Raw genomic sequence first — 24,113 nt, 5'->3', positions numbered from 1 at the left:
GCCACGCTGCACCGGTCGGCACAGATTGCCACTGCACCGTTATGCCGTACAACTGCTTTTTGTGCTACAAATCATATGCATACAATACACATAACACACCTATTTTTTTTAGGTGCATGCATGAGACCTTAATTTCTATCAGAAGCAAACAAGCGGGTATTAACTTCCATATCTGCTTGTGTGGCAGGACGTTGTGTCATCACCATAACACAACCTGAATGTACAACCTGAATGTGATATTTGTGACATTTTATACATTATTTAAATCATACTCAGTTGTCGTAAACATTTCGTGCATATATGTACCTACATAAAGCACTACGCATAACATTCTATTTGGCGATTATTTTTATTAAGCCAAATACTTCTAACTACCAGTTATCTGATTTTTGTTTAAGTAGTACGAGTAAATATATAATTGGAAAATTATTTTCTTATTTTTGTTAAATGTTCGTAAAAAAGAATTGCGCGTTTAACTTTAATTAATTGTTATTATGTAGGTAACAAAACCTTGCAGTGGTAATAATTAAATAAGACAATTCAACCGTGGTGGGGTAATTGCTCCTTTCGTTTTAATTGCTTACCTAATAACAGTTATTCGCATAGTTATTTTTATTACGAAAACACGATAGCCATTTAATTTATAAGTGCATGTTACCATTTATGCATTTGGCAACCTTGTATTCTTAAAAATAGTAGTTGTAGTAAAATTGCACAAACAAGTACATAACAAATGTCAATGATCTAGACTTGACTACATCTATAGTCTAGTTTATATACGTCTCAATTCAAACAAGAGGGATTGGGATAAATTAATACCCACGCTGGCTGGGACGTCACAGTATACACACCTGTGAGTGTGAATTCGTTCGCCTATGCCTGTTTTCTCATTATATTTTCCTCCACCGAAAAGCTTGTTGTTAATGCCAACCTGTCAATTCCCTAATAGCATTTTCTTGTAGGGATTTTGTTGGGCCTTTGTTTACGTATTAGTTGGGCAACCGTTATATTTGGCCGTACGATTTGCTGGAGGGCCCTCGACAAAGGCCCTCCCGAAGATTCCCAACAGAGGGCCATAAGAGTAATTTTTTCGTTGGGCCTATTTAAATAAATCATACAATTATTCAACGGTGGTGGTTTTGGTTGGGCCGTGGTTGGGCCTATACACATTTGTTTGATGGTTGGTTAATTGTTACATTTGGCCGTACGACTTGCTGGAGGGCCCTCGACAAAGGCCCTCCCGAAGATTCCCAACAGAGGGCCATTAGAGTAATTTTTTCGTTGGGCCTATTTAAATAAATCATACAATTATTCAACGGTGGTGGTTTTGGTTGGGCCGTGGTTGGGCCTATACACATTTGTTTGATGGTTGGTTAATTGTTACATTTGGCCGTATGGCTTGCTGTAGGGCCAACTGCAAAAAAATAAAAAAGGGCAATTTTTTCGTTGTGCTTCTGTTTGCAAATTCAACAATTACCCAACGGCAAGTCAGGTAGGTCGGTAGGTAGTCGTGCACCAGGTTGAAGGCCCAACACAGCTTGTCCCACGAAGGGCCAACATTGTAACTTTAACGTTGGGCCTTGTGTAGGATTCTTACTGTACTGTACTGTACTTACGTGTAATTTATAGTGTGCCTACAGTCTAATTATGTAATGGGCTTTTGTTTACGAGTCCTACAGTTACCCTACGTTAAGTAAGTGGTTGTGTAATACGACGTTGGGCCTTTGCTGATAAATATTACAATTACACTACGGTAGGCATTGGTTGTATTGTATCCACATGAAGGCCCTAGGCAGCATTTGTTGTTAATCTTCTCTGTATCGTTCCAATTTTAGTATATGTACTGCCGAAACAAGTACACTTACTATACACTCTAATTTGTATATATACTAACCGCACTTCGAAACTTCGTAAGCGAGATTTATGTTATTTGAGATTTAAATTGAGAAAATGTTGGTAAAAAACAATTTTTTAAATTTATGTATAAATTTTATAGTTATAGCTATTAGATTTATAAGTTATTTTAAAAAAATATTATGATTATATCCGGAATAATCGAGAAAATAACTATAACTTCGATGTTTGGAGACAGTAACGCCATCTAGTGATATCACAAGCAAACTCAACTGGTATTGTTGGGCATCAGTACCACAGCCAATGTTGGTAAACGCGATATTTGTGCTCACTGGGCCAACGAATGTTATCGTTGTTTAGCCACCGGTACCAAAATACACAAAGGCCCATTGTTAGGCGTCAGTGCCACAGCCAATGTTGGTAAATACGATATTTGTCATCATTGGGCCATCGGATGATATCGTTGATTAGCCAACATTACCAAAATAAACAAAGGCCCATTGTTGGGCATCAGTGCCACAGCCAATGTTGGTAAATGCGATATTTGTCATCATTGGGCCATCGGATGATATCGTTGATTAGCCAACGTTACCAAAATAAACAAAGGCCCATTGTTGGGCCTCAGAGCCACAGCCAATGTTGGTAAATGCGATATTTGTCATCATTGGGCCATCGGATGATATCGTTGATTAGCCAACGTTACCAAAATACACAAAGGCCCATTGTTGGGCATCAATGCTACAGCCAATGTTGGTAAATGCAATATTTGTCGTCATTGGGCCATCGGATGATATCGTTGATTAGCCAACGTTACCAAAATAAACAAAGGCCCATTGTTGGGTATCAGTGCCACAGCCAATGTTGGTAAATGCGATATTTGTCATCATTGGGCCATCGGATGATATCGTTGATTAGCCAACGTTACCAAAATACACAAAGGCCCATGGTTGGGCATCAATGCTACAGTCAATGTTGGTAAATGCGATATTTGTCGTCATGGGGCCATCGGATGATATCGTTGATTAGCCAACGTTACCAAAATAAACAAAGGCCCGTTGTTGGGCATCAATGCTACAGCCAATGTTGGTAAATGCGATGTTTGTCGTCATTGGGCCATCGGATGATATCATTGACTAGCCAACGTTACCAAAATAAACAAAGGCCCATTGTTGGGCATCAGTGCCACAGCCAATGTTGGTAAATGCGATTTTTGTCATCATTGGGCCATCGGATGATATCGTTGATTAGCCAACGTTACCAAAATACACAAAGGCCCATTGTTGGGCATCAATGCTACAGCCAATGTTGGTAAATGCGATATTTGTCGTCATTGGGCCATCGGATGATATCGTCGATTAGCCAACGTTACCAAAATAAACAAAGGCCCATTGTTGGGCATTAGTGCCACAGCCAATGTTGGTAAATGCGATATTTGTCATCATTGGGCCATCGGATGATATCGTTGACTAGCCAACGTTACCAAAATACACAAAGGCCCATTGTTGGGCATCCGTGCCACAGCCAATGTTGGTAAATGCGGTATTCGTCACCATTGGGCCAACGAATGTTATCGTTGGTTAGCGAACGGTAGCAAAATACACAAAGGCCCATTGTTGGGCATCACTGTCACTGCCAATGTTGGTAAATGCGATATATGTCATCATTGGGCCAACGTATATTATCGTTGTTTAGCCAACGGTACCAAAATACACAAAGGCCCATTGTTGGGCATCTGTGCCACAGCGAATGTTGGTAAATGCGATGGTGGGCCAATACAAAATTAATGTTGGCTACGGAACGAACCTCATCCCAACGTTTTCCCTACCGTTGGCACCGTGGGCCCCAACGAAAATGCTACTAGGGTTCATACATGCGTTCCAAAAAACACATTAGTACATGCCAGGATTCGAATTCGAACCCCTCCGTATTGAAAGTCGGATACCTGAACTACTTGGCCACTACAGCATCACGACACGAACTTATGAGAACATCTACTACAATATTAAATTCCTAGCCAACTCATATAGTGAGTCCATAATGAACTGACCCTGATGTTTATATAGTTTGCTATGCGAATTACATATATACCATGGTCATGCCACCTTTTTCCTCTTACCACCGTCTTCATAAACTACGGTTTATGAAGATTGAAGAACTACGGTTTTAACGGACAGAGGCATGTTACGATATGCCTCTGTCAGTTAAAACAGGTTTTGCTGCTCTTTTTTTAACCTTCTCGTTTTTAGGGTTCCGTACCCAAAGGGTAAAACGGGACCCTATTACTAAGACTTCGCTGTCCGTCCGTCCGTCCGTCTGTCTGTCACCAGGCTGTATCTCACGAACCGTGATAGCTAGACAGTTGAAATTTTCACAGATGATGTATTTCTGTTGCCGCTATAACAACAAATACTAAAAACAGAATAAAATAAAGATTTAAATGGGGCTCCCATACAACAAACGTGATTTTTGACCAAAGTTAAGCAACGTCGGGAGTGGTCAGTACTTGGATGGGTGACCGTTTTTTTTGCTTTTTTTTTTGTTTTTTTTTTGCATTATGGTACGGAACCCTTCGTGCGCGAGTCCGACTCGCACTTGCCCGGTTTTTAGTAAGCATAATTAAATTAGAGCAGCTTTATTATAACTGAAAAAGGATAATTATTAGTAACAGCAATAGTTTTAAATAGGTTTTTATTTCATTTCGTTACTTTCAAATTTTGATTTATTGACTGCCCAACGTTTTGGACGTGACTTTACGTCCATCTTCTCGATTTGACAGCCACATCAAAACATCGGGAGCAAATTAGATCAAATATAACTAACTATTAATACGATTACCTATTTCATTATGGCAATATCATTTTCGTTAATATGGCAAAACTGTCTGGATTTTACTAGGTACTAACCTATATAAATAATATACTCTGGTCTGATCTGACTTAAGGACTCGTCTCTTTCAATCAGATCAATTAATATCCAATTTCTGTGGGCGGTCTGTCCGGACTGCCCGAACACGCGACGGCTGAGTTAATCGAAGATCGAAATGAATTTAGTAAACTCCTAGCTGAAGTAGGTAAGTACATAAAAAAAATATCTATAAAAACTATTATGCGTTTGTAGAGTTTTTGCAAGTTTTGAAACGAGATTGGTTCTGAGTCGGAATTTTGTGACGATTGGCGTTTCTCGTGACAATTTATACGAGCTCTTCAAGATAGTAATGACATATTTTTTTATACAACGTCGGTGGTAAACAAGTGTATACGCACTCTGTGTAGCCAGTTCAGTCTAAATCAATTACTGTAGCCTGTAGGCGTCTGCAAGTCCAGTAATTGTGGTGTTGACATAATTACATTTGCCACCATGGTGAAACAGGCTCTGAACGTATCTGCCGACTCTTGAAAGCAATTTAAACTATCTCATTATACTATATGAATAGATATTACATATCAAACTAGGCACATTTAACGTATGATGTATAAAAATAATACTATAAAATATAAATCGAAGTTTCAATGGCCATTGATCAAATAAATAGCTTCACAAGTTACCAAAACATTGGGAGTAAGGGCGTGTCGATGGCTCATCGGGATTTATGTCAAATTACCTAGCAATGGCCTGCCCATAGCCCATTGACCTCGATACGGGGGCAGCGCAAGATATGGAAACAGGAAACTCATATTTCACTGTTCAAGATCGTAAATGAAGAGGATCCCTTACAAAATTCTGTTTTTACGTCGATTTCCCGTTGGAAGAAAAAAAGGTATTTCAGGATGCATTGTTGTATCAATGCTACTTTTTGAACTTAAAATTTTTGACGCTAGCTGTCCTGTGTCAAATAACATTTCGTTAGTGCCTCAGTATAAATTATCATTCTTAAGGAGTGACTTCTAAACTAGGCAGTTATTGAAGATAACACAATTACCTATATGGGTAAGGAAATAAATGCCTAATATTTCACGAAGAAAGAATTATACTTTTCTGGACCGGGCCTTGGTTTTACATATTTCTTGTTTGACTAAGACATAGAACATAGACATAGAACAATTTTATTCAACATCACATGAAATGACAGAGTTAACAAATAATGTAACACATTTTACAGATAAATCTTAAATTTACACTTAAAAACTAAGAAATTGAGTTGCACATCTAAGGGAGAAATATTCATGAGTGTTAAATAGGAGCTTGCCTCAGCATAATATTGCAGCGTATTAACTACAACGCTGGTTTTCAGGCAGACCCTTGATACATTATCCCTTGCTTCTGTTAGTCGGAAACTAAATGGCTTAAAGTAAGGGCAAGATTTACTAAATTGCTTACAATTCTCAGAAAGTTTGCCTTAAGCCGAGCCTATTAAATCACACTGAAAAATATAACATTTCGCGAAACGCTATTCAGCTAAGTAAATAGGCAATTTCAATAAGTACCTATCTATTTTAACTTTTTGACAATAACAATTCTTTGTTTAATACCACCGCCTAACGCTTGTGCCTTCTTCCAGTGAATATGCCAAATTCCCTTTTTTTTCATTTATTACGAAAGGACGATGATTTATGTAATATGCCTTAGGCTTTATTGCCCCAAGTCCGAGGGAATTTCTTTGAACAACTCTAACTTTTTTCACTTTTATCATTGTTGCTGCCGATCGCGCATAATAAAGCGGACCGAGTTAGGAACCGTGCCCGGTTATATGAGGCGAAAAAGAATATATTTCAGCAAGGTATCTTTTTCCATTGTAGATTCTAAGCTACATTAATATTTTGATACTAAAATAGACTAATTTATGATGATTAAGACTTTCTATAACGTAATAAAATTGTGATATTAATCAATCAAATACATAATAGTTCATATTTGTTTATTATATTGAAAAATAGAGATGACCGGCAAAATCGAGCAAACCGAATGTTATGAAAATGAAACCTAGCTTTATCGATTTCTCGTCTGCATTAAGCTGCTTGTACCTACTTCGAAATAGTTGGAACTGCTTTAGAAATCGATTATATATTGATATTGTATACATACCTACAGGTCACAGAGAAGGCAGTAAGCAACGGAATGGTTCAGGGGAGTCAGAGTTGTTAACCCTTAATCAAACGGAACACTTTTTATGAGATTTTTGAAAACTAAGAATGGTTTTTAGGTAATTTGGGTCCGTAAATTACGAAAAAATATATAAAAAGAATTTTAGTGGGGGGAAAGGGGGGTTTTGCGGTGGGAAATAATTTCCCGTTATCCGTTACGTAATAGCAAAATTTTGAATGAAGTGGGAAATAGTTTCCCATTGTCCGATACGGTTACGAACTTTTTACTAGTTAGTAGCTCCCCCCGGCTTTGCTTGGAATTCAAGTATGATCCTTTAAAGTTAACTTCAAAAATCGAAGAAATAAATAAAATAAAACAGAAAACAAAAACAGCCACAGATTTTTTTGAGTAACATGCAAACGGGCATATATTTTTATTTATGGAAACCAATTAAAATTTAAGTAGAGTACAAACACTGGGAAATTATTTCCCACTTGATAAAATCTACCAATTTTTTTGTGAATCGTACGCCTAGGAACAAACAATGGGAAATAATTACCCACTTACTAAAACCTTAAAATCTTGGCTATATCACATCGTTATTACAATTCTTTTCAAGCAAAGCGCAGGAAAAATAAGTCTAGTTTATGATAGTATTCAGTGTATGCACTTACAAGATTTTTTTTTCGCACTTAACCTCAAAACACTAAAAAAATTGTCGTTATTGCAAAAAAAATCACAACAACTGACATTGACTTTGACGTATGGTCACAAATGGCGGCTATTAGAAAAGTGTTGCCATTTTTCAAATTCAAAATGTTACTAAGATTTTAAATCTGTATGGTTGGTATCGCTGAGTGCTGCCTTTAAAAACATAAAAAATATTTCGTAAATTAGAATGAAGTGGGAAATAATTTCCCGATATTTGATTAAGGGTTAATATAATAAAATAATATAGATAATAATGTCCGCTTTTAGGGTTCCATACCCAAAGGGTAAAAACGGGACCTTATTCCTAAGACTCTGTTGTCCGTCTGTCTGTCTGTCCAGGCTGTATTTCATAAACCGTGATAGCTAGGCAGTTGAAATTTTCAGATGATGTATTTCTGTTGCCCTGTAACAACAAATACTAAAAACATAATATAATTATTATTTAAATGGGGCTCCCATACAACAAACGTGTTTTTTTTTGCCGTTTTTTGCGTAATGGTACGGAACCCTTCGTGCGCGAGTCTGACACGCTTGGCCGGTTTTTTAGTATACCTATACCAGGCTAGTAAAAGGTAAAATAAATAATATCTACCTATATCCGAGAATTTTATGCAATATTTTACAAATTACACCCTGGCGGGACACGGTAAAATTTTCCGGTAATACCTACCGATTAATGGAAGAAATAACAGCCGGTAAAAGATTGTCTATAAGTTTAGTTTTTTATAGTTATGATTAGATTTGCTAGACTGTGAGCCGGGTCATAGTCCTACCAAATAAACAAAAAAATAAATTTAGGTTTTTAAACTTCGAATAGGCCTCCAGTAGACTTGCTAGGCACAGTAATTATCCCTGCCTATAAACACAGCAGCTGCGAGGGTCAACCGCATTAAGCGGACAATATTTCGTTTCCATAATTTGCCTTTCCATTGTCTAGACGGTTTATCTTAATTAAATAATGCTTTTGTTGGATGCTGTTCATAATGTAGGAAACGTATGCAAATGACCCTACCTGGATTTTTAGGGATTTGGGCTGTAATTAATTAAGAATTAAGTACAATTAAATATTCAATGCTTTTGTTTTACGTTATTTCAACGTTTAATGTGTCAAGCGTCGTTTATTTTATAGCGACATCAGGTACCTACCCAATTAAATTTTGTTTTCCCTTCTCGCTCTTCATTATATATTTTGTGAATTAATTCGTCATAGAGTTAAGACGATTTAAAATTTTAAATAGTTACTTAAGAGGCCCAAGAGTTGAAAAGGATTATTTTTGATACGTACTCTAATATTGTAACACTAGGTAGGTACAACACCAGATTTACCAACAAGATTACATTTACCAACAATGCTGCAGTTAATGTTAGAAGGCACATTGCTATTTTATTACATCAGGGTCTTCTTCTTCCTCGCGTTATCCCGGCATTTCGCCACGGCTTATGAGAGCCTGGGGTCCGCTTGACAACTAATCCCATGATTTGACGTAGGCACTAGTTTTTACGAAAGCGACTGCCATCTGACCTTCCAACCCAGAGGGTAAACTAGGCCTTATTGGGATTAGTCCAGTTTCCTCACGATGTTTTCCTTCACCGAAAAGCGACTGGTAAATATCAAATGATATTTCGTACATAAGTTCCGAATAACTCATTGGTACGAGCCGAGGTTTGAACCCGCGACCTCCGGATTGCAAGTCGCACGCTCTCACCGCTAGGCCACCAGCGCTTCTCTAGGCCACCAGCGCTTCTAATATTATTTGCTATTTCAGTCAGTCTCGGTACAAAAAGTACTGAGGTTGACTGAAGTAGGATGACAAATACGAACGTTTCCGAGAAAATACGATGGGAACAATTATGCTCTACGTCTTTACCTAATTCATAAATTTCATAATTGGTAAGTACCTACAATAAGGAAAACATAAAAAAAGACTGAATCAATTTTTTTATCACACCCGTCCGCAGAATAGGATGTTGACATTAATATATAGATAGTAATATTGTTTATTAAAGAGATGTATGCCTAGGGGGTTATGTAGACAGATGTAATAGGTACATATAATTTTTTTATTTGGAATTAAAACGAAACAGTAATTACATTTAAAACCACGTAAGTAGGACGTGTTTCTAAAAACAATCTCTAAGAAGTTACATAAACACAGGTAAAACTCGGTATGCCCGACGCGCGGCGAAGACTCGAAAATTAGTTTAGTTCTAATTGCTTTCCTAAAGTTCATTCGTTTACTTTAGCAGGCTCAAGAAAATACCATTGTTTATCTAATCGGTATCAAATACTTATGTAGGAGTTGAAAACTGAAACCTTTTAAATAAGTAAATAAGAAGTATTTAGGTATCGTCTTCAGTCTAGTTGAAATCTAACTTGTATATTTAAGGCACAGGATAGGGATCTTAGAAAATATGATTTACCTAACCTATATCGATTTAACCTAAGCCTGACAAGGTTTTTTTAACTTTTTAATATAAATTTGAAATCGACAAATAAAACGTCAAAGGATTTGCTATGTTGTTCCTACGAGATCACCACTTGGCTAAAGGATTTAACGGTATGACATCTAATTTGCCTATATATAATAATTACCTACTTAAGTATTATATAGGGTGTAATACTGGATACTGGGAGGGCCTGTAATATGAGCAAAAAATTAAACCGTAAGCTGTACTCCTCATACCGACCAACATTTATTCAGCGACTTTTAAAAATAACTTGTGGTTTGATTTTTAATACACTTTAAAGTTTATTCTAAGACGTAATGTATTGCAAATTTTGTTATGTTTAAGGCATGACAAGCAAGGTCAGTCACAATGATAATGGCGTGGCGATGGCGTTCATTGAAGATAATATTTATTTTGTATGAAAAATAGGGAGTCTAAATACTTCATCATTTTTAAAAGTTGTTGAACAAAAGTGTCACCGTTTGAGGAGTTCAATCTATGTTTTAATTATTTGCTCGTGTTACATGCCACACCCGGTATATACATATAGGTACCTACGTACATTATCCATTTGTTCAACATTGATATTTTATTGTACACGATTTTTTTAATTTAATATAATATATTATAAATATTCAACATTCTTCGACTTTGAGCGTCTATACCTACTCTATACCTATTTAGTAGTCCTAGTATACCTAACTCGCACTAACCCTCAGTGATTCTACCCACTAAGCTTAGACCCGCTTGAGAATTTAGAATGGACCAATAACCCCAAACAATGGGAATACGTAAGTGCTTGGGTCGTCCCTTTCGGGAAAGTGTCCAGACAGCAAACAAATCCGTGTTTCCATAGATATTATCGCCTTTTCTACCAATTTCCCTGGTATCCTGAGCGCGGTAAAAAAATAGCTGTGCCTCCTTTAAGTCAGTCGAGTAACTTCAGTAAAGTTATTTACTTTTATTTTTGTTATTCTGCTATGTTCGCTTAGTCGGCAATAAAACAGCTAAGTGACTAGGCATAGGTAAAGGTATGGCTTTAGTACGCTCTGTTTCTGGAATGCTCAGGATACGATTCGAGTAATCACCCTGTATACTAAGTTTTAGCCACTAAGTTTTAGCACTTGTTCATAATATGTGTAAGGGCGAATCGGCACGAGTTGTGACCGTTAAGGTGACAGTCCATTTCCAACGACAGCTGCACTACTGTTCATTTTACTATGGAAATTGACAATGACAGGCGCGTTCAGTACCGGTAGTGTAGCTGCGGTTAGAAATGGAATGTTACCATTAAGATGTCAAATATCGGTTTTGTTTAACAGTGGATCCCATTTCACTTATGATAGACTGGTAGATACTTTTGTACCGTCTAATGTAAGGTTATCTCGTTTAATATTACCTTTCCTCTGGGTGTGCATGTAGTTTAATATTACCTAATTGGCAAGTGTGTTTTTTGTTCGGTCACTTTTGTTACATTTTTATTTCCATTTAAGCAAATAATAAACAATGACGAATTCAATTATTGACTTTAAATTGGTGAATATTGAGATAATAGTGGAAGAGTGAAGTACAACTTAAGACATAAGACAAACAGAGCATCATCGATAACATCACAAAACATATCCTGCCCACTGATGAGTTTAATATAAACCTTAAAGCGGTTTGATCATCCATTGGAAGCCTAGAGTGAACCGGGAGTGAATCCTTCATGTTCGCAGCGCAATGTATGGTGCCCATTACGGGGCTGTTCATAGGAAATATCGCGATGCGATACCTCGGTGCAGGGGAAAGGTGTAAGATAGAAGCTTAGGGTGCATATTTGATCGCTTCTGATGAAAGTGATTTTGTTGGCTGTTACATCTAAATCCATACAACAGACGTGAGGTTCCCAAACGAGATTTGAGTGGGCTCGGGATCCTAAATGGATTTCGTGTGATACCTAGCTATTAATACCAAATTACCAAATTTGTATTAGTAACGCAAATATCCTACATACAACAAAATTTTACGAACAAAATAGATTTATATTTGTTTTACAACAAACCTTTTTTGTTATTTAATCGTATATAACATCAAATGAAAACTTATTTCATATAGAATTTATCTAACTGTAATAGGTTGTCTTATTAAAAAGTTGGTCTAGTCCATGGTTGCCTAGGTTTCAGAAGTAAAAAAAAAATGGTATTTTAATTAATTCGTTCGATCCAATGCCAGCATTCACGAATCGGTAGATGACAACAAAACTCTTCAGGACTAAGCAATAAATGTTCTGTTTTCAGATTTTAAATATTTACACGGAAATGAGATACGCAGTCATTAAGTTAATTTATGATGTAGCGGAGCGTTAATATCGGTGGGACTATAAATATTCATATGATTAATGTATAGACGTTACAACGTAACGCCGTATGTGAAGGTAATTAAACAGGAATAAAAAGTCCCATCCGGAATACCGGATGGAGTGGTGAGATAGGAACCTATTTAAGTAGGTACATACATCATTATCAGATATATATCAGAGTGACCAAGGTGTTCACAAATATTTGAACAAAGCGCTAGGCGGGTTCCTTGTTCATAGGCGCTTTTCGCTACATACGGGCTTTCGCGTGTTATCGGTTACGGCCGTAAGGTGTAAGTCGCGCTTGCACTGAATGTGTTTTGTTCAGATATTTCTCAGCATCTTGGCCACTCCGATTTAACTGAAGGCGACTGTAGGAATTAGATTACATATGTTTAATTGCATTTATGTCTTTAATAATTTTTTTTGTAAATAGATAGGTATCTAAAGTATCTCTATAGATTAAAGTACCATTTTGTAAAAGTAGGACCTTGCTGCTATTACCACTCACCAATCACGAGTCCCTTGGTTTGAACTATTACTCACAAGAGTCTCTCATCTCAAATACTGTCATGAAGGGTGTAGGGTCGATACATGCGGGGTAAATTACACACCGCGTTAGTTACACGGAGTGCGGCGTATAAACGGGACCTTTTAGTGCCGTTCCACTCGGACTGCGGTGGCAAAAACACGGTCCAGCCTCACTGCAAGCGACGTCTTCGCTTGTACCCTTTCTTCCAGCTGAAAGCTACTTCTAAGTAGTAAAGATACCTAGTCTTTATTTCCCTATAGCTATGAATAAGAACAGAATAATAATAAGAATATTTATGGCATTAAGTTTCTGTATTTATTAATTAACAATAATTGGTACTTAATAACAAAAAAAAACATTAAAACTAATTATGAATTAAAGATTTAATAACTAAACTAAAATTAAAATAAACGTACTTAAAATTAAACTAATACTTATAATATTATGTAAAAACTATAATATACTAATAAAATAGATGAAAATAAAAAGAAGTTATAAAAATAATACCCCTTCTAAAACCTCCGCCTGCGGCATTGAGCCCATAACGCTGGCTGCGTTACCTCTCTGTATTGCCAGTCAGCGATAATAAGAATGATTTACTGCAGTAAGTACTGTGTAATTTGTAATTCTGATACAATTTATTAGTTTCAACAGTTACCTACCCATTTCGGGTATGCAATACTTAATAAACTTATGAATTAAACTTAAATAACATGCGACATTCAAAAGAAAGTCACACCCCCGCTATAAGTGACTTCTCTGAGTACCTATCGTTTGCTTAGAAGCTGCTAATGCCACGATGCTGATCCCTGCAAACTTAAAATGCGGTAGATGAACGCACTGTTCTCTGTCGCTGAATAAAAACATGAGCTCACATGTGCATGTGCACGGATGTGCATCGCGTTGTGGACGTTAAAATTTACCACCACCGCGAACACTGGCAAGCCACCATAAACGCAATAGCGGCGGCAAAGAGAGAAAACCCTAGTAGGTAATTTACGATGTAGTTTGTTGCGCCTAAGGAAACACTTTATTACACAAGGGGTCTCAGAAAACTGAGCGCGGCGTCATTACACTAGTACAACTTGCGCATTATGGAATATGAATGCAGATGCAGAAATTAATGTTGAACCTAGAAAATTAAATAACGTTATAGTAATAACAATAATGTTACAATCGATAGATAGTTTTAATGCTGAAAATTGCATGTATCTCAATCCAGGTGTAGTGTGCTGATCCCTTTAATAATTTGATGTTTTATTTTCTTGTTTTCTATGGATTAGGTATGTGTAGGCACCCAAAGTGTGTGGTGGGATGGAAGAAATGAAAATGATGTAAGCCAGTGAACGCGGTGTGGAAAACGTAAACGTTCCAATTAAGTACCTACACTACTTGGCAATGGCATATGCCAATATTACTGTCAAGGGCGTGTACGGCATAAGTTGCCCATAATATGTATAATGAAATACTTGTTATAATAGTTCGCGATAGACCCGGTTATGAATATGATTTAATATTTGTTACAACGTCGAAACATAGTGAAACTTATCTGTCTTTGACATGGCGTTATCAAATCCCGACTGTGACCGTGACCGCCACCATGATTAAATAACATGACTGACATAATAAATTATAATTATGTACGTTAATACATTGGTAAACTGATAACACACCCGGTAATGACTTTGAAAAATACACTGTGTTGAATGTGAAAGTGCTGGTCCATAACCTGTCAACATAGTGAATCTTTGTACAGTCGCCATCAGATATATCGGAGCGGCCAAGGTGCTCACAAATATCTGAACACGTCTCTATTGTCATGGTGCTAGGTGCGTGTTCAGATATTTTTGAGCATCTTGGCCGCTCCGATATATGTGATGGCGACTGTATACCTGCTTAAAATGTCAGCGAGGCGTTTAATTATGACACCATTTGGGTCGCAAGCGTTCAAAGTCTGCGACTACGTGGGTTACTCGCTTGTTTGCTACCGTCGTGGTACAAAAAAAAAGATACTCGTGCTAAATATTACTATACCAGTTTGATATTTTGCCTACCTCGCGTGATCAGCCTAGCCTATCGGCCCGATTCAAACGTTAATATACGTCAGATAAGATAGATCTAGAAACGATATGGATTAGATATGTCAGTGTCAAATGCGACGTTTCTTCAAACACATTCGTCAGTTTTGACACTAACACATGTACTCCATTTGTTTCTAGATTAATTGACGTATCTTAAACTTGGAGTCGGGCAGTATTTCATTATTAAATAATCTGGTGAATTCTGCACGACTGATAAAATAATTTCCATATTGAATCCTTATTAAAATGAATAATGTAGTCATTACATAACGGTCACTATCTTTATTTTGTTGAACTTTTATCATTTCATAAACAGTGGACCGTTGTTATCAAACCCCTGGTTATTATAAAACGGGGCGTGCTGTTCGCGCTCGTCATTCTCAGGGGTTCAGTACCTACATCAAGATGTCCAAGAAACTTCACTACTTGAACCTAAACGGCATTGCCGAGTCTATCAGGTACATCCTCCACTATGGGGGGCAGAAGTTCGAGGATATTAGGTACGAGCTTTCGGACTGGCCCATTAAGAGTGTGAAAGACTGTAAGTACCTCTATCTATTCTGATAACGTTTCCAATAAAACTCTTCCCATTTGATTGTAACCGTTAAATATGTAAGTTATTATAGGTAGGTAGGTATTATTTGTTGTAACAATTACATCTGCATACTAAGGCCATGTCAGTGCCATCTAGTTTAACTGGAGTATTAATGACACTCTACATCTTTATATTATTTGCACGTCCATTACAATTCATTTAAAGTTTTGGCTACATTAGTTTTTATTTCTTTATTTATTTTTCGTCATAAGTTAGGTTATTTATAATATGAATATAAAAGTAAAATATAAAAACACTTACAAAACAATAATAAATGCATATAAGCACACATGTTATTTCTTTATTATTATGTTTTATATATACACAATATTTTTTAAGTGAAACATTGCCAGAGTTTGACCAGGAAAATTCTGCAGAGATTTTAATAGCCCACGCAGTACAAGTGTTATTTTAAACGCAATCTTCTATAAAATTATGACATATAAATAACACTTGTAGTGCGTGGGCCATCAAAATCGCTGAAGATTTTTCTTGGTCTAACGCTATAACATTGTTCAAACTTTTATTTAATATTAATTATGATTTATAAATTATTAAATCAAATTTATGTCCGTTTATTGGTCAAAAAGTTTTCATCAATTTCGTCTGCATTGTTGTCCAGCACTCCCATACGGTCAGCTGCCTTTGTACCAGGAGGGCAGCAAAACCCTGAACCAGTCGCTGGCGATCGCCCGCTACGTGGCCAGCCAGGTCAAGCTCCTGCCCACCGACCCCTGGGAACAGGCCGTGCTCGACGCCATCGTCTTCAACATCTACGACTTCTGGAGCAGTAAGTATACCTACATCTCACTAAATTACTACAACTGTTCCAAATTTTAGGTATCTACGTCAGACGGTCTTTGAGAAAAAGCATTTAACTAATTTGCAAGACCGAAGTGATCCCAAATGTTCTGTGACCAAAGTTTTGTACGGAACACTAAAAATATCTGGCTTTGCTCGGAAAACATATAAAATCTCGAAGATGCGCCTTTCTCAGAGATAAGACCCCCATGCAGCAAATTTCATCGAAATCGTTAGAGCCGTTTCGCGGGAATCGCGAGATCCCCGAAATATATAAAGAAATATGTATACAAGAATTGCTCGTTTAAAGGTATAAGAGTTATTTACAGGTATAAGATAGATGGTAACGTAACAAAAATAACATTTATTAAAATAGAGGGTAATCTAACTCTATGTAGATTACATAGAAACCGAAATTCATGAAACTTAACGTCTGCATTTTTTTTATAGCTAGAGCTAATAATGTGTGGTGTCAATTACCTCTGTCACACAGAAACCCTAGAATACAGTACATATTTTTAAAGAATTATCTCGCTTCTTGTTGTCTGGAGGTATTCAGAAAAAATTATACCTACCATTTACTTTTTTTCGAAAAAAGTAAAATTGCCTATGTTTCTTTTGTACTGAGTAATGAAGCATAAATTCAAGAATTTTTTAAATAACAATATTACGTTTCTGTTTACAGAGATCGTCACCTTCATCAAGGAGACTGATGCTACTCGGAAGGAGGCCATTAAAAAAGAAATCATCAACGAACAAGTTGATTTCTTCTTCTCTCGCTTTGAAAAGGAACTGAAAGCTAACAAGGGCTACTTCAATGGCAAGGTAAGCTATGTAACTACAAATTATACTTGATATAAGTATTTCATTTAAACTAAATATATGTTTACTAATGTAAACACATAAAATGGCATAAAGGGCCGCATTTGGTTTTGTAAAAACTTTGCGCAAAACTTTTAAATATCAACTTTTTAAATTTTATCGACATTTATTGTGTATTGTGAAAAATTAGCCAGTTTTTTATTACAGTAAAAATCATTAAATAAAAATGTAAATACATCGTTTTTTATCAAGCATATAAAAATTGTGCAAGCAACCATGCAAAAGATATTATTTTTCCTTTAATTTACATATTGGTTTTAAATTTTTTGACAATATTAATAGGTATAGTTATGTATTATATGTATTTTTTCACAAAAAATATAAAATACCCAAGTACCCATATCGAAATTTGAAAGGTTAAGTGATTTTGATATAAGATGATAGCATATCAATTCAGTCTGCTCTCTTTACTAAGAAATAATCGCATGGACCTAATAAAGACAAAGTGCCGTCACTCAAATAAATTCGATTTACATACCTATCACTTTTACATTGCCAGACATTTTATTGACAGATTGAAGTGAGAATATGAGCGTAATAAGCTTAATAAAAGTACTTTAGATGTGAGCGAACGTGCTTTGGCGCGCCGGATATAAATTTAAACTACTTGCTTGCCCAACGTTGACTGACGGCGAATGTCTTATAGCATTAAGGCCACTTATTGTACGATGTGATTTCTTTTGTGCAATAAAGATTTAAATAAATAATAATTACTAATGGTTTATCTCTATTGGTGCAATACCACCATAATGAAAGCAGTTACTTGACGGCTATGTTGTTTTCCAGCTGAGCTGGGCCGACTTCATCCTGGTGGGCATCGTGGAGAGCGCCAACCTGTTCCTCGGCATCGAAATCGAGAAGAAGTACCCCACCGTGAACGCGCTCTTGAAGACCGTGCGCTCGCTCCCCGGAGTCAAGGACTACCTCGCCACTAGGAAACCGTACACTTTGTAAAAAAAATACTAATCCTACATAACTTACAATATACATTATGATTAAATGAAATCAGTTCCTTTGGGCGCGTGTTTTTGATTTTCATCTTCACGGACGATATAAGGCGGATTTCAGAAAAATGGTACCATTTAGATTTTTTCGAATAACCGTCAACTTTTGGGTTATCACGAGTACTACTGAATGAGACGAAGAAAAAAATTGTCCCCAGTTTTGTAACGGTCCATACAAAATGTACATGAAAATGCGTTACAAAACTGTCATTTTTTTTAATCGATAGTCCTCGTGATTCTGAGTGGAAATAACTCAAAAGTTGATTGATGTCCGAAAAAAAGGAAATTTTCAAGTAAAAATAAGAAATAATCTTTTTTTTCTTAGTTTTGTTCTTTGACGTTAACAATGCAGACGTCAGTCTGTCTGTCTGTCGTTAGCTATCTTTAAGTCACCTTATTCTGAATCTAAATTAAATTATCTTTATGTCACTACCTACTCAAAATACCTTACCTACCCCAATTTTATTGTAAAGAAACACTCATTTTATATGTATTTTTTTATAGTAGGTAGTATTAGACTATTTAGTTAGTCGGCTCAAGCGCTTCCTGCTCATGAAACAGTATTACCGGAGAGACGTTGCTGGCTTAATAAGCAATCTTGTTAAGGAGAAAACTCGCATCCAGTAATAAACTTCCTTCCAGGTATATTAAATATGAGTTTTATGGGACCAAACGAACATCTATCATATCAGGCTTAGTAAACAAAAAATTCTAACATGTTTATCCAACAATTTAAAAAACCGTAGAAGTGCGAGTCGGACTAGCGCACGAAGGGTTCCGTACCATTATTAAAAAATCACGCTTGTTGTATGGGAGCTCCATTTAAATATTTATTTTATTCTATTTTTAGTATTTGTTGTTATAGCGGCCACAGAAATACATCATCTGTGAACATTTCAACTGTCTAACTATCACGGTTCATGAGATACGAGTACAGTCTGGTGACAGACAGACAGCCGGACAGACAGGGGGACAGACGGACAGTGGAGTCTTCGTAATAGGGCTCCGTTTTTATCCTTTGGGTGCGGAAAGGAACCCTTAAAACGACAGGGTTTTGAAGGATATGAGTTGTTCTCTTATGTTGCTCGTATACTGACTTCTTAGCTCGTCCGAGGAACAACTATAAGCTAAAGGTTGAGTTAGAAACTTGGAAATTGTTAGTCGGTCGGTATACTCGTATTTATATTATACATAGTTGTTTAATTTGCTTTGGCGTGTCTTCAAAGCAAAAGTCGTGACTTCATGTAGACGCGGCTTTATGTACGGGTAATAAATTTAGAATAAGAATAAGAATAAGACATGTTTATTGGCACAAATAATAATAACTAATAACACAAAACTAAAATACAATTTAAGTAAGCAATAGTTATATATTATAAAGTATATCCGTTGCAAGTTTTTCTAACATGTTTAATAATTAGTAAATATAACCTTAACAACATGTGTTAATTGTTAAAGAAGTAAGAGTGTTCGCAGATAATTTTGAATATTCCTCATTTAAATGTTTACTGTTGAGTAGGGTGACTGCTATAGTTATTTATTGGCCACTACATAGTAATTAACCACACTTAACGGGTGGTCTAGCGGTGAGAGCGTGCGACTTGCAATCTGGAGGTCGCGGGTTCAAACCCCGGCTCGTACCTACCAATGAGTTTTTCGGAACTTATGTACGAAATATCATTTGATATTTACCAGTCGCTTTTCGGTGAAGGAAAACATCGTGAGGAAACCGGACTAATCCCAATAAGGCCTAGTTTACCCTCTGGGTTGGAAGTTCAGATGGCAGTCGCTTTCGTAAAAACTAGTGCCTACGTCAAATCATGGGATTAGTTGTCAAGCGGACCCCAGGCTCTCATGAGCCGTGGCGAAATGCCGGGATAACGCGAGGAAGAAGATAGTAATTAACCACTCTGAACAATACGGCTTCAATTGGCTCGTTTCTTTCTGATATGTAATGGCCAACAGCCAGGGGCGTATTTTGAAACTTGGCGCCCCGGGCCAATAAGTTTCGCCGCCCCAGAAGTCAGGGAAAAAACCGGCCAAGTGCGAGTCGGACTCGCGCACGAAGGGTTCCGTACCATTACGCATAAAATGGCAAAAAAATCACGTTTGTTGTATGGAAATCCCACTTAAATATTTATTTTATTCTGTTCTTATACCTATTTGTTGTTATAGCGGCAATAGAAACACATCATCTGGCAGTCACCCTACCTACTAATTTCTCACGCGTTTAAAGTGCAGCTAGGCCTTAACCAAGTATCTTATTAATAAAAGCGGATGTCTGCGTAAGGGATTCAATATTTCAACCCCCTGCCGAGATTATCAACAGGTGCGCCAGCTCGGCCAAGCAGACCGTTCGACACTAAAATATAATCTCAACTTGATATGAACAAAGAGGAAAAATGTTGTAAGCGTGTCGGACTGACCGCTGTCGAGTAAAGGCTCGAAACTTGTAGAGTCGAGCGAGGCTCAACTTACAATATATGCTCAATGTGGCTAATTCCGTCTTAGAGATTATTCCGTCCACTATACTTCATTTTTATAGCATTAGAAATAACGTAAACAATCTTGATGTGACTTTTAATTGTAAAACACATTTTAAAAATAAGTTACGGCAAATATGTAACAATTATGAATCTAATACGATCATTTATATTCTTCTGCTTTCACAAGTAATCGATTTTGATTTTTAAAAAGCGTTTTTCAATTAAAAGACATGCCAAGATCGCTTACCTTCTTGCAAGTTCTTACTAAGGTAAGTGTCCCTGTGAATGACACTATTAGGACGAAATTAAGACATTTACCCGGAAAACTACTTAACTATGACCCATACAGACTATTGGTGTATGCAGATTTATGAACCAGTTCTTCCTTAATATCAGCGGAACAATACATTGTATAATAGTAATAAAAATTATTAATTATTTCAGTTTTCCTCGACATCTGAAATTGTACCAGTGGATAACTGGCGAAATTTCGAATGTCCCATTGTATGACTATGAAAAAAAAATGTCGTAGACCCAGTGTATGACATGAAGGTGCATCAAGTTTACATGATAGCTGTAACCAATGTATGACACTAGTTACGACCCAATGAATGACACTCAATACGTAACTGTCATTCACTCCACCACCATAGTAAAATAGTGTATGACACTCATGTCAGATACTACTCACATGATCGAAAAATAATTGGTTTTTACAGAGTATATTAAAAGTATGTCTTACTTCCTTACAACATGGTCAATATTAAATTTCATAAAATAGTAATTTGTGCGAGTGAATGACATAGATGTCATACACTACTAAACGCTAAATTTTTTTACCAGTGTATGACATGTCTTCTAAATCCGGAATGTTCGCGGAGGCGCACACTGACAGCTTCGGTGTGATAATACGCAACAGAACTGCCTCTCTGATGCGTCGCGTGCGTGACAGTTCCAACAGCCTCTTGCGCCTAGTGTTAGAGTCACCTGCTTGCGCCTTCTGGAAACACTGGGACGATGTACATATGGGCTCCAGAGGCTTAGTATATAAGTTGTTATAATTTATTAATTTTGTTATAATTTTGTATAGGTTTAAGTACTAACATAATATTAAGGGAATGTATACTAACACTATGGACATGGTCTGAATTAAATAAATTGATTGATTGATTGATTGATTGATTGATTGATTGATTGATTAAATACTAACGTAAGGAAAATAATCTACTTTTAATATACAATATCAATCGTTTGATTTATTATGTAACAATATGAATAAGCACTTTACTAATTACTTATAAAGTCCTGTTTTTTATTCACACTTTTAAGATGCAAAGTCTTAACAGATGTACTAAGAAATCTGGCGCACAACTAAATCCATGCACCTCGTAGCAAAAACTACCTCACAAAGTGAAAAATATTTAACGTATTAATGACAGTTTTGGAACAAGATTCATAGATAACACATGCAATCGATTAAGTCCTGTTTTATGTTTATATTAAAAACGGTGTTCTTGTTTTTCAAAATAAACTGTGTAAAAGTCATACATTAGGTCAGTGTCATCCATACGGACGTTTACCTTAATGCTAAAAAAACGAACTATAGTGTTTGTCTCTAACAACGAAATAATTTAAAATTGAGTTAAGTTTCAAATAAATATACGCTCGTAGACGGCATAGCCCCTATGACGGAATTAGCTACATAACATTGACTTTACATTACATTATTATACTCAGCTAACGTTCTGTTAGTGTAGCATAAATTTACGTATCTAAGTATCTCATATTTTAGCGCAGTAACAAAACTAAAAAAATACTTTTTTCACAGTTGCTTTATGCGGTGTGCGCATAATATCCAATTAGTAACAATGTTGCAGCTGCAATGCAGTCGTATAAATTTAATACTTTACTTTAATTAAGTATATGTACCGATGCAATTTTCTCGCTGTGCAATCTTGACTTTCAACCTTTAATTGAAGTAAATAAGCTTTATTTATCGAAAAAAGTTATTACACACAGAAAAGTTGTAATAGACAAAGAATTATTCGTGCTTCTAAATTTACTTGACGTAGATGGCGCTGAATGGTTCAGCACATTATGTGGTAGCTGTCATGGTCCAAAGTTGACGTATGATACTCCAGGGGTTCTAGCCAAGAAGACAGTCCTTTGCAGAAAACGAAGCAAAACGCTAAGAGAATCGTAGATAATTGTATGAAATGAAATGATTTCGTTTCGTTTTCTGCAATCGATTTTCAGATTGGCTAGGCCCCCAGATATGTGGATATCACACTGAATCGAATCTGCGCGCCGCCCGCGCCAGTGTGTTAGTGAATGCCTCTCGTGAAGATGTGAATGCCGCCTATTAACATATTTTTCCTTAGACTTTACAAATCTGCTGTACCTAATCAATCGGCGCGATTCGGGAAATGAATTAGACATTCACTAGATATAAAATAGTAACGATATGTGACGTTCCACGGCAAAAGGTACCCTATGGCCGCAATAATATTGGAGCGGCGTTAATAATAGCGTAAGCGCTAACCGCCATAGGGTACCTTTTGCAGTGGAACGTCACATATCGTTACTATTAAAATTTTCATATCTAGTGTAGTGAATGTCTATTTCATTTCCCGAATCGCGCCGAATGAATCTTTCACTTTCGGTAAGATAATGTACCTAATGGTTTCAACGAACACTGTTGTTGCCAATGATTTGATTAGGTATGACTATAGCCTCGTGCCGCCCAATGTACATTAGGATGTACACTCAGTTTCAATGGAATGTCAACCTTAATTAAAAAGAAAGTAGGTAGCATTTCATTTGTCTCGTAAAATTTTCGAACAAATGAAAATGAACCCAATTGAAAATACAACAAGATTCTAATTTCCTTGGCTATAATTTTGTATGGTGGGCGGCACGAGGATAACTAACGAGGAGTAAATAGCAGATAATTCTCAATTATGTAGGGCCGGCCAAGAAAGTGGTCTACCACTTTTCGACTCTATCAATCAGATGATAGAGTCGAAAATTGGCAGACCACTTTTCTTGCCGACTGTACCTATGACAATTTAATGGATTGGTATTTTAGTGGTTCACATATTCGTCAGCGCACTCTAGAAATTTATAATCGGATTAAATTGCAATTATTAAATTTGGTTTTGATGATAATACTGTTTGAATGTTTTAAACTAAGTACTTAGTGAACAGTATATTTATGTAGATTGTCCCATTCTTTTTAATAAGATAACGAGGAGAAAATGCAGGCAGACATTTATTAAAAGGTCAGGTTAATAAATAAATAAATAAATAATCAAGTATCCGTAGGACAGAACATTTTCGCTTTAAAATGATTAACAACA

General features: G+C 36.4%; 2 protein-coding genes across 2 annotated transcripts in view; one reads left to right on the top strand and one right to left on the bottom strand.

Annotated features, from left to right (window-relative positions):
• The window catches only part of LOC134678142 (uncharacterized), a 216,110-nt gene that overhangs the window by 154,934 nt on the left and 37,063 nt on the right, over positions 1-24,113 (bottom strand). The gene's annotated exons all lie outside the window — the stretch shown is intronic.
• On the top strand, positions 15,353-18,283 carry LOC134678249 (glutathione S-transferase-like). The gene is made up of 4 exons (XM_063536723.1): positions 15,353-15,527; positions 16,204-16,371; positions 17,068-17,207; positions 18,051-18,283. Exons 1-4 carry the CDS (start codon positions 15,392-15,394, stop codon positions 18,216-18,218), a joined length of 612 nt encoding a protein of 203 aa, XP_063392793.1. The 5' UTR covers positions 15,353-15,391; the 3' UTR covers positions 18,219-18,283.

Source organism: Cydia fagiglandana, chromosome 2, assembly GCF_963556715.1.
Source record: "Cydia fagiglandana chromosome 2, ilCydFagi1.1, whole genome shotgun sequence".
In the NCBI taxonomy this organism is placed as follows: Eukaryota; Metazoa; Arthropoda; class Insecta; order Lepidoptera; family Tortricidae; genus Cydia; species Cydia fagiglandana.
Note: the sequence above shows the minus strand (reverse complement) of the source record. Positions and strands in the feature narration are given on the sequence as shown.

Bases quoted from the DNA above. Each gene is read 5' to 3' on its own strand.
- LOC134678249 (XM_063536723.1), top strand. From the start codon at position 15,392: ATGTCCAAGAAACTTCACTACTTGAACCTAAACGGCATTGCCGAGTCT. The intron at 15,528-16,203 runs GTAAGTACCTCT...ATTGTTGTCCAG, and splicing joins CATTAAGAGTGTGAAAGACT to CACTCCCATACGGTCAGCTG. The intron at 17,208-18,050 runs GTAAGCTATGTA...GTTGTTTTCCAG, and splicing joins AGGGCTACTTCAATGGCAAG to CTGAGCTGGGCCGACTTCAT.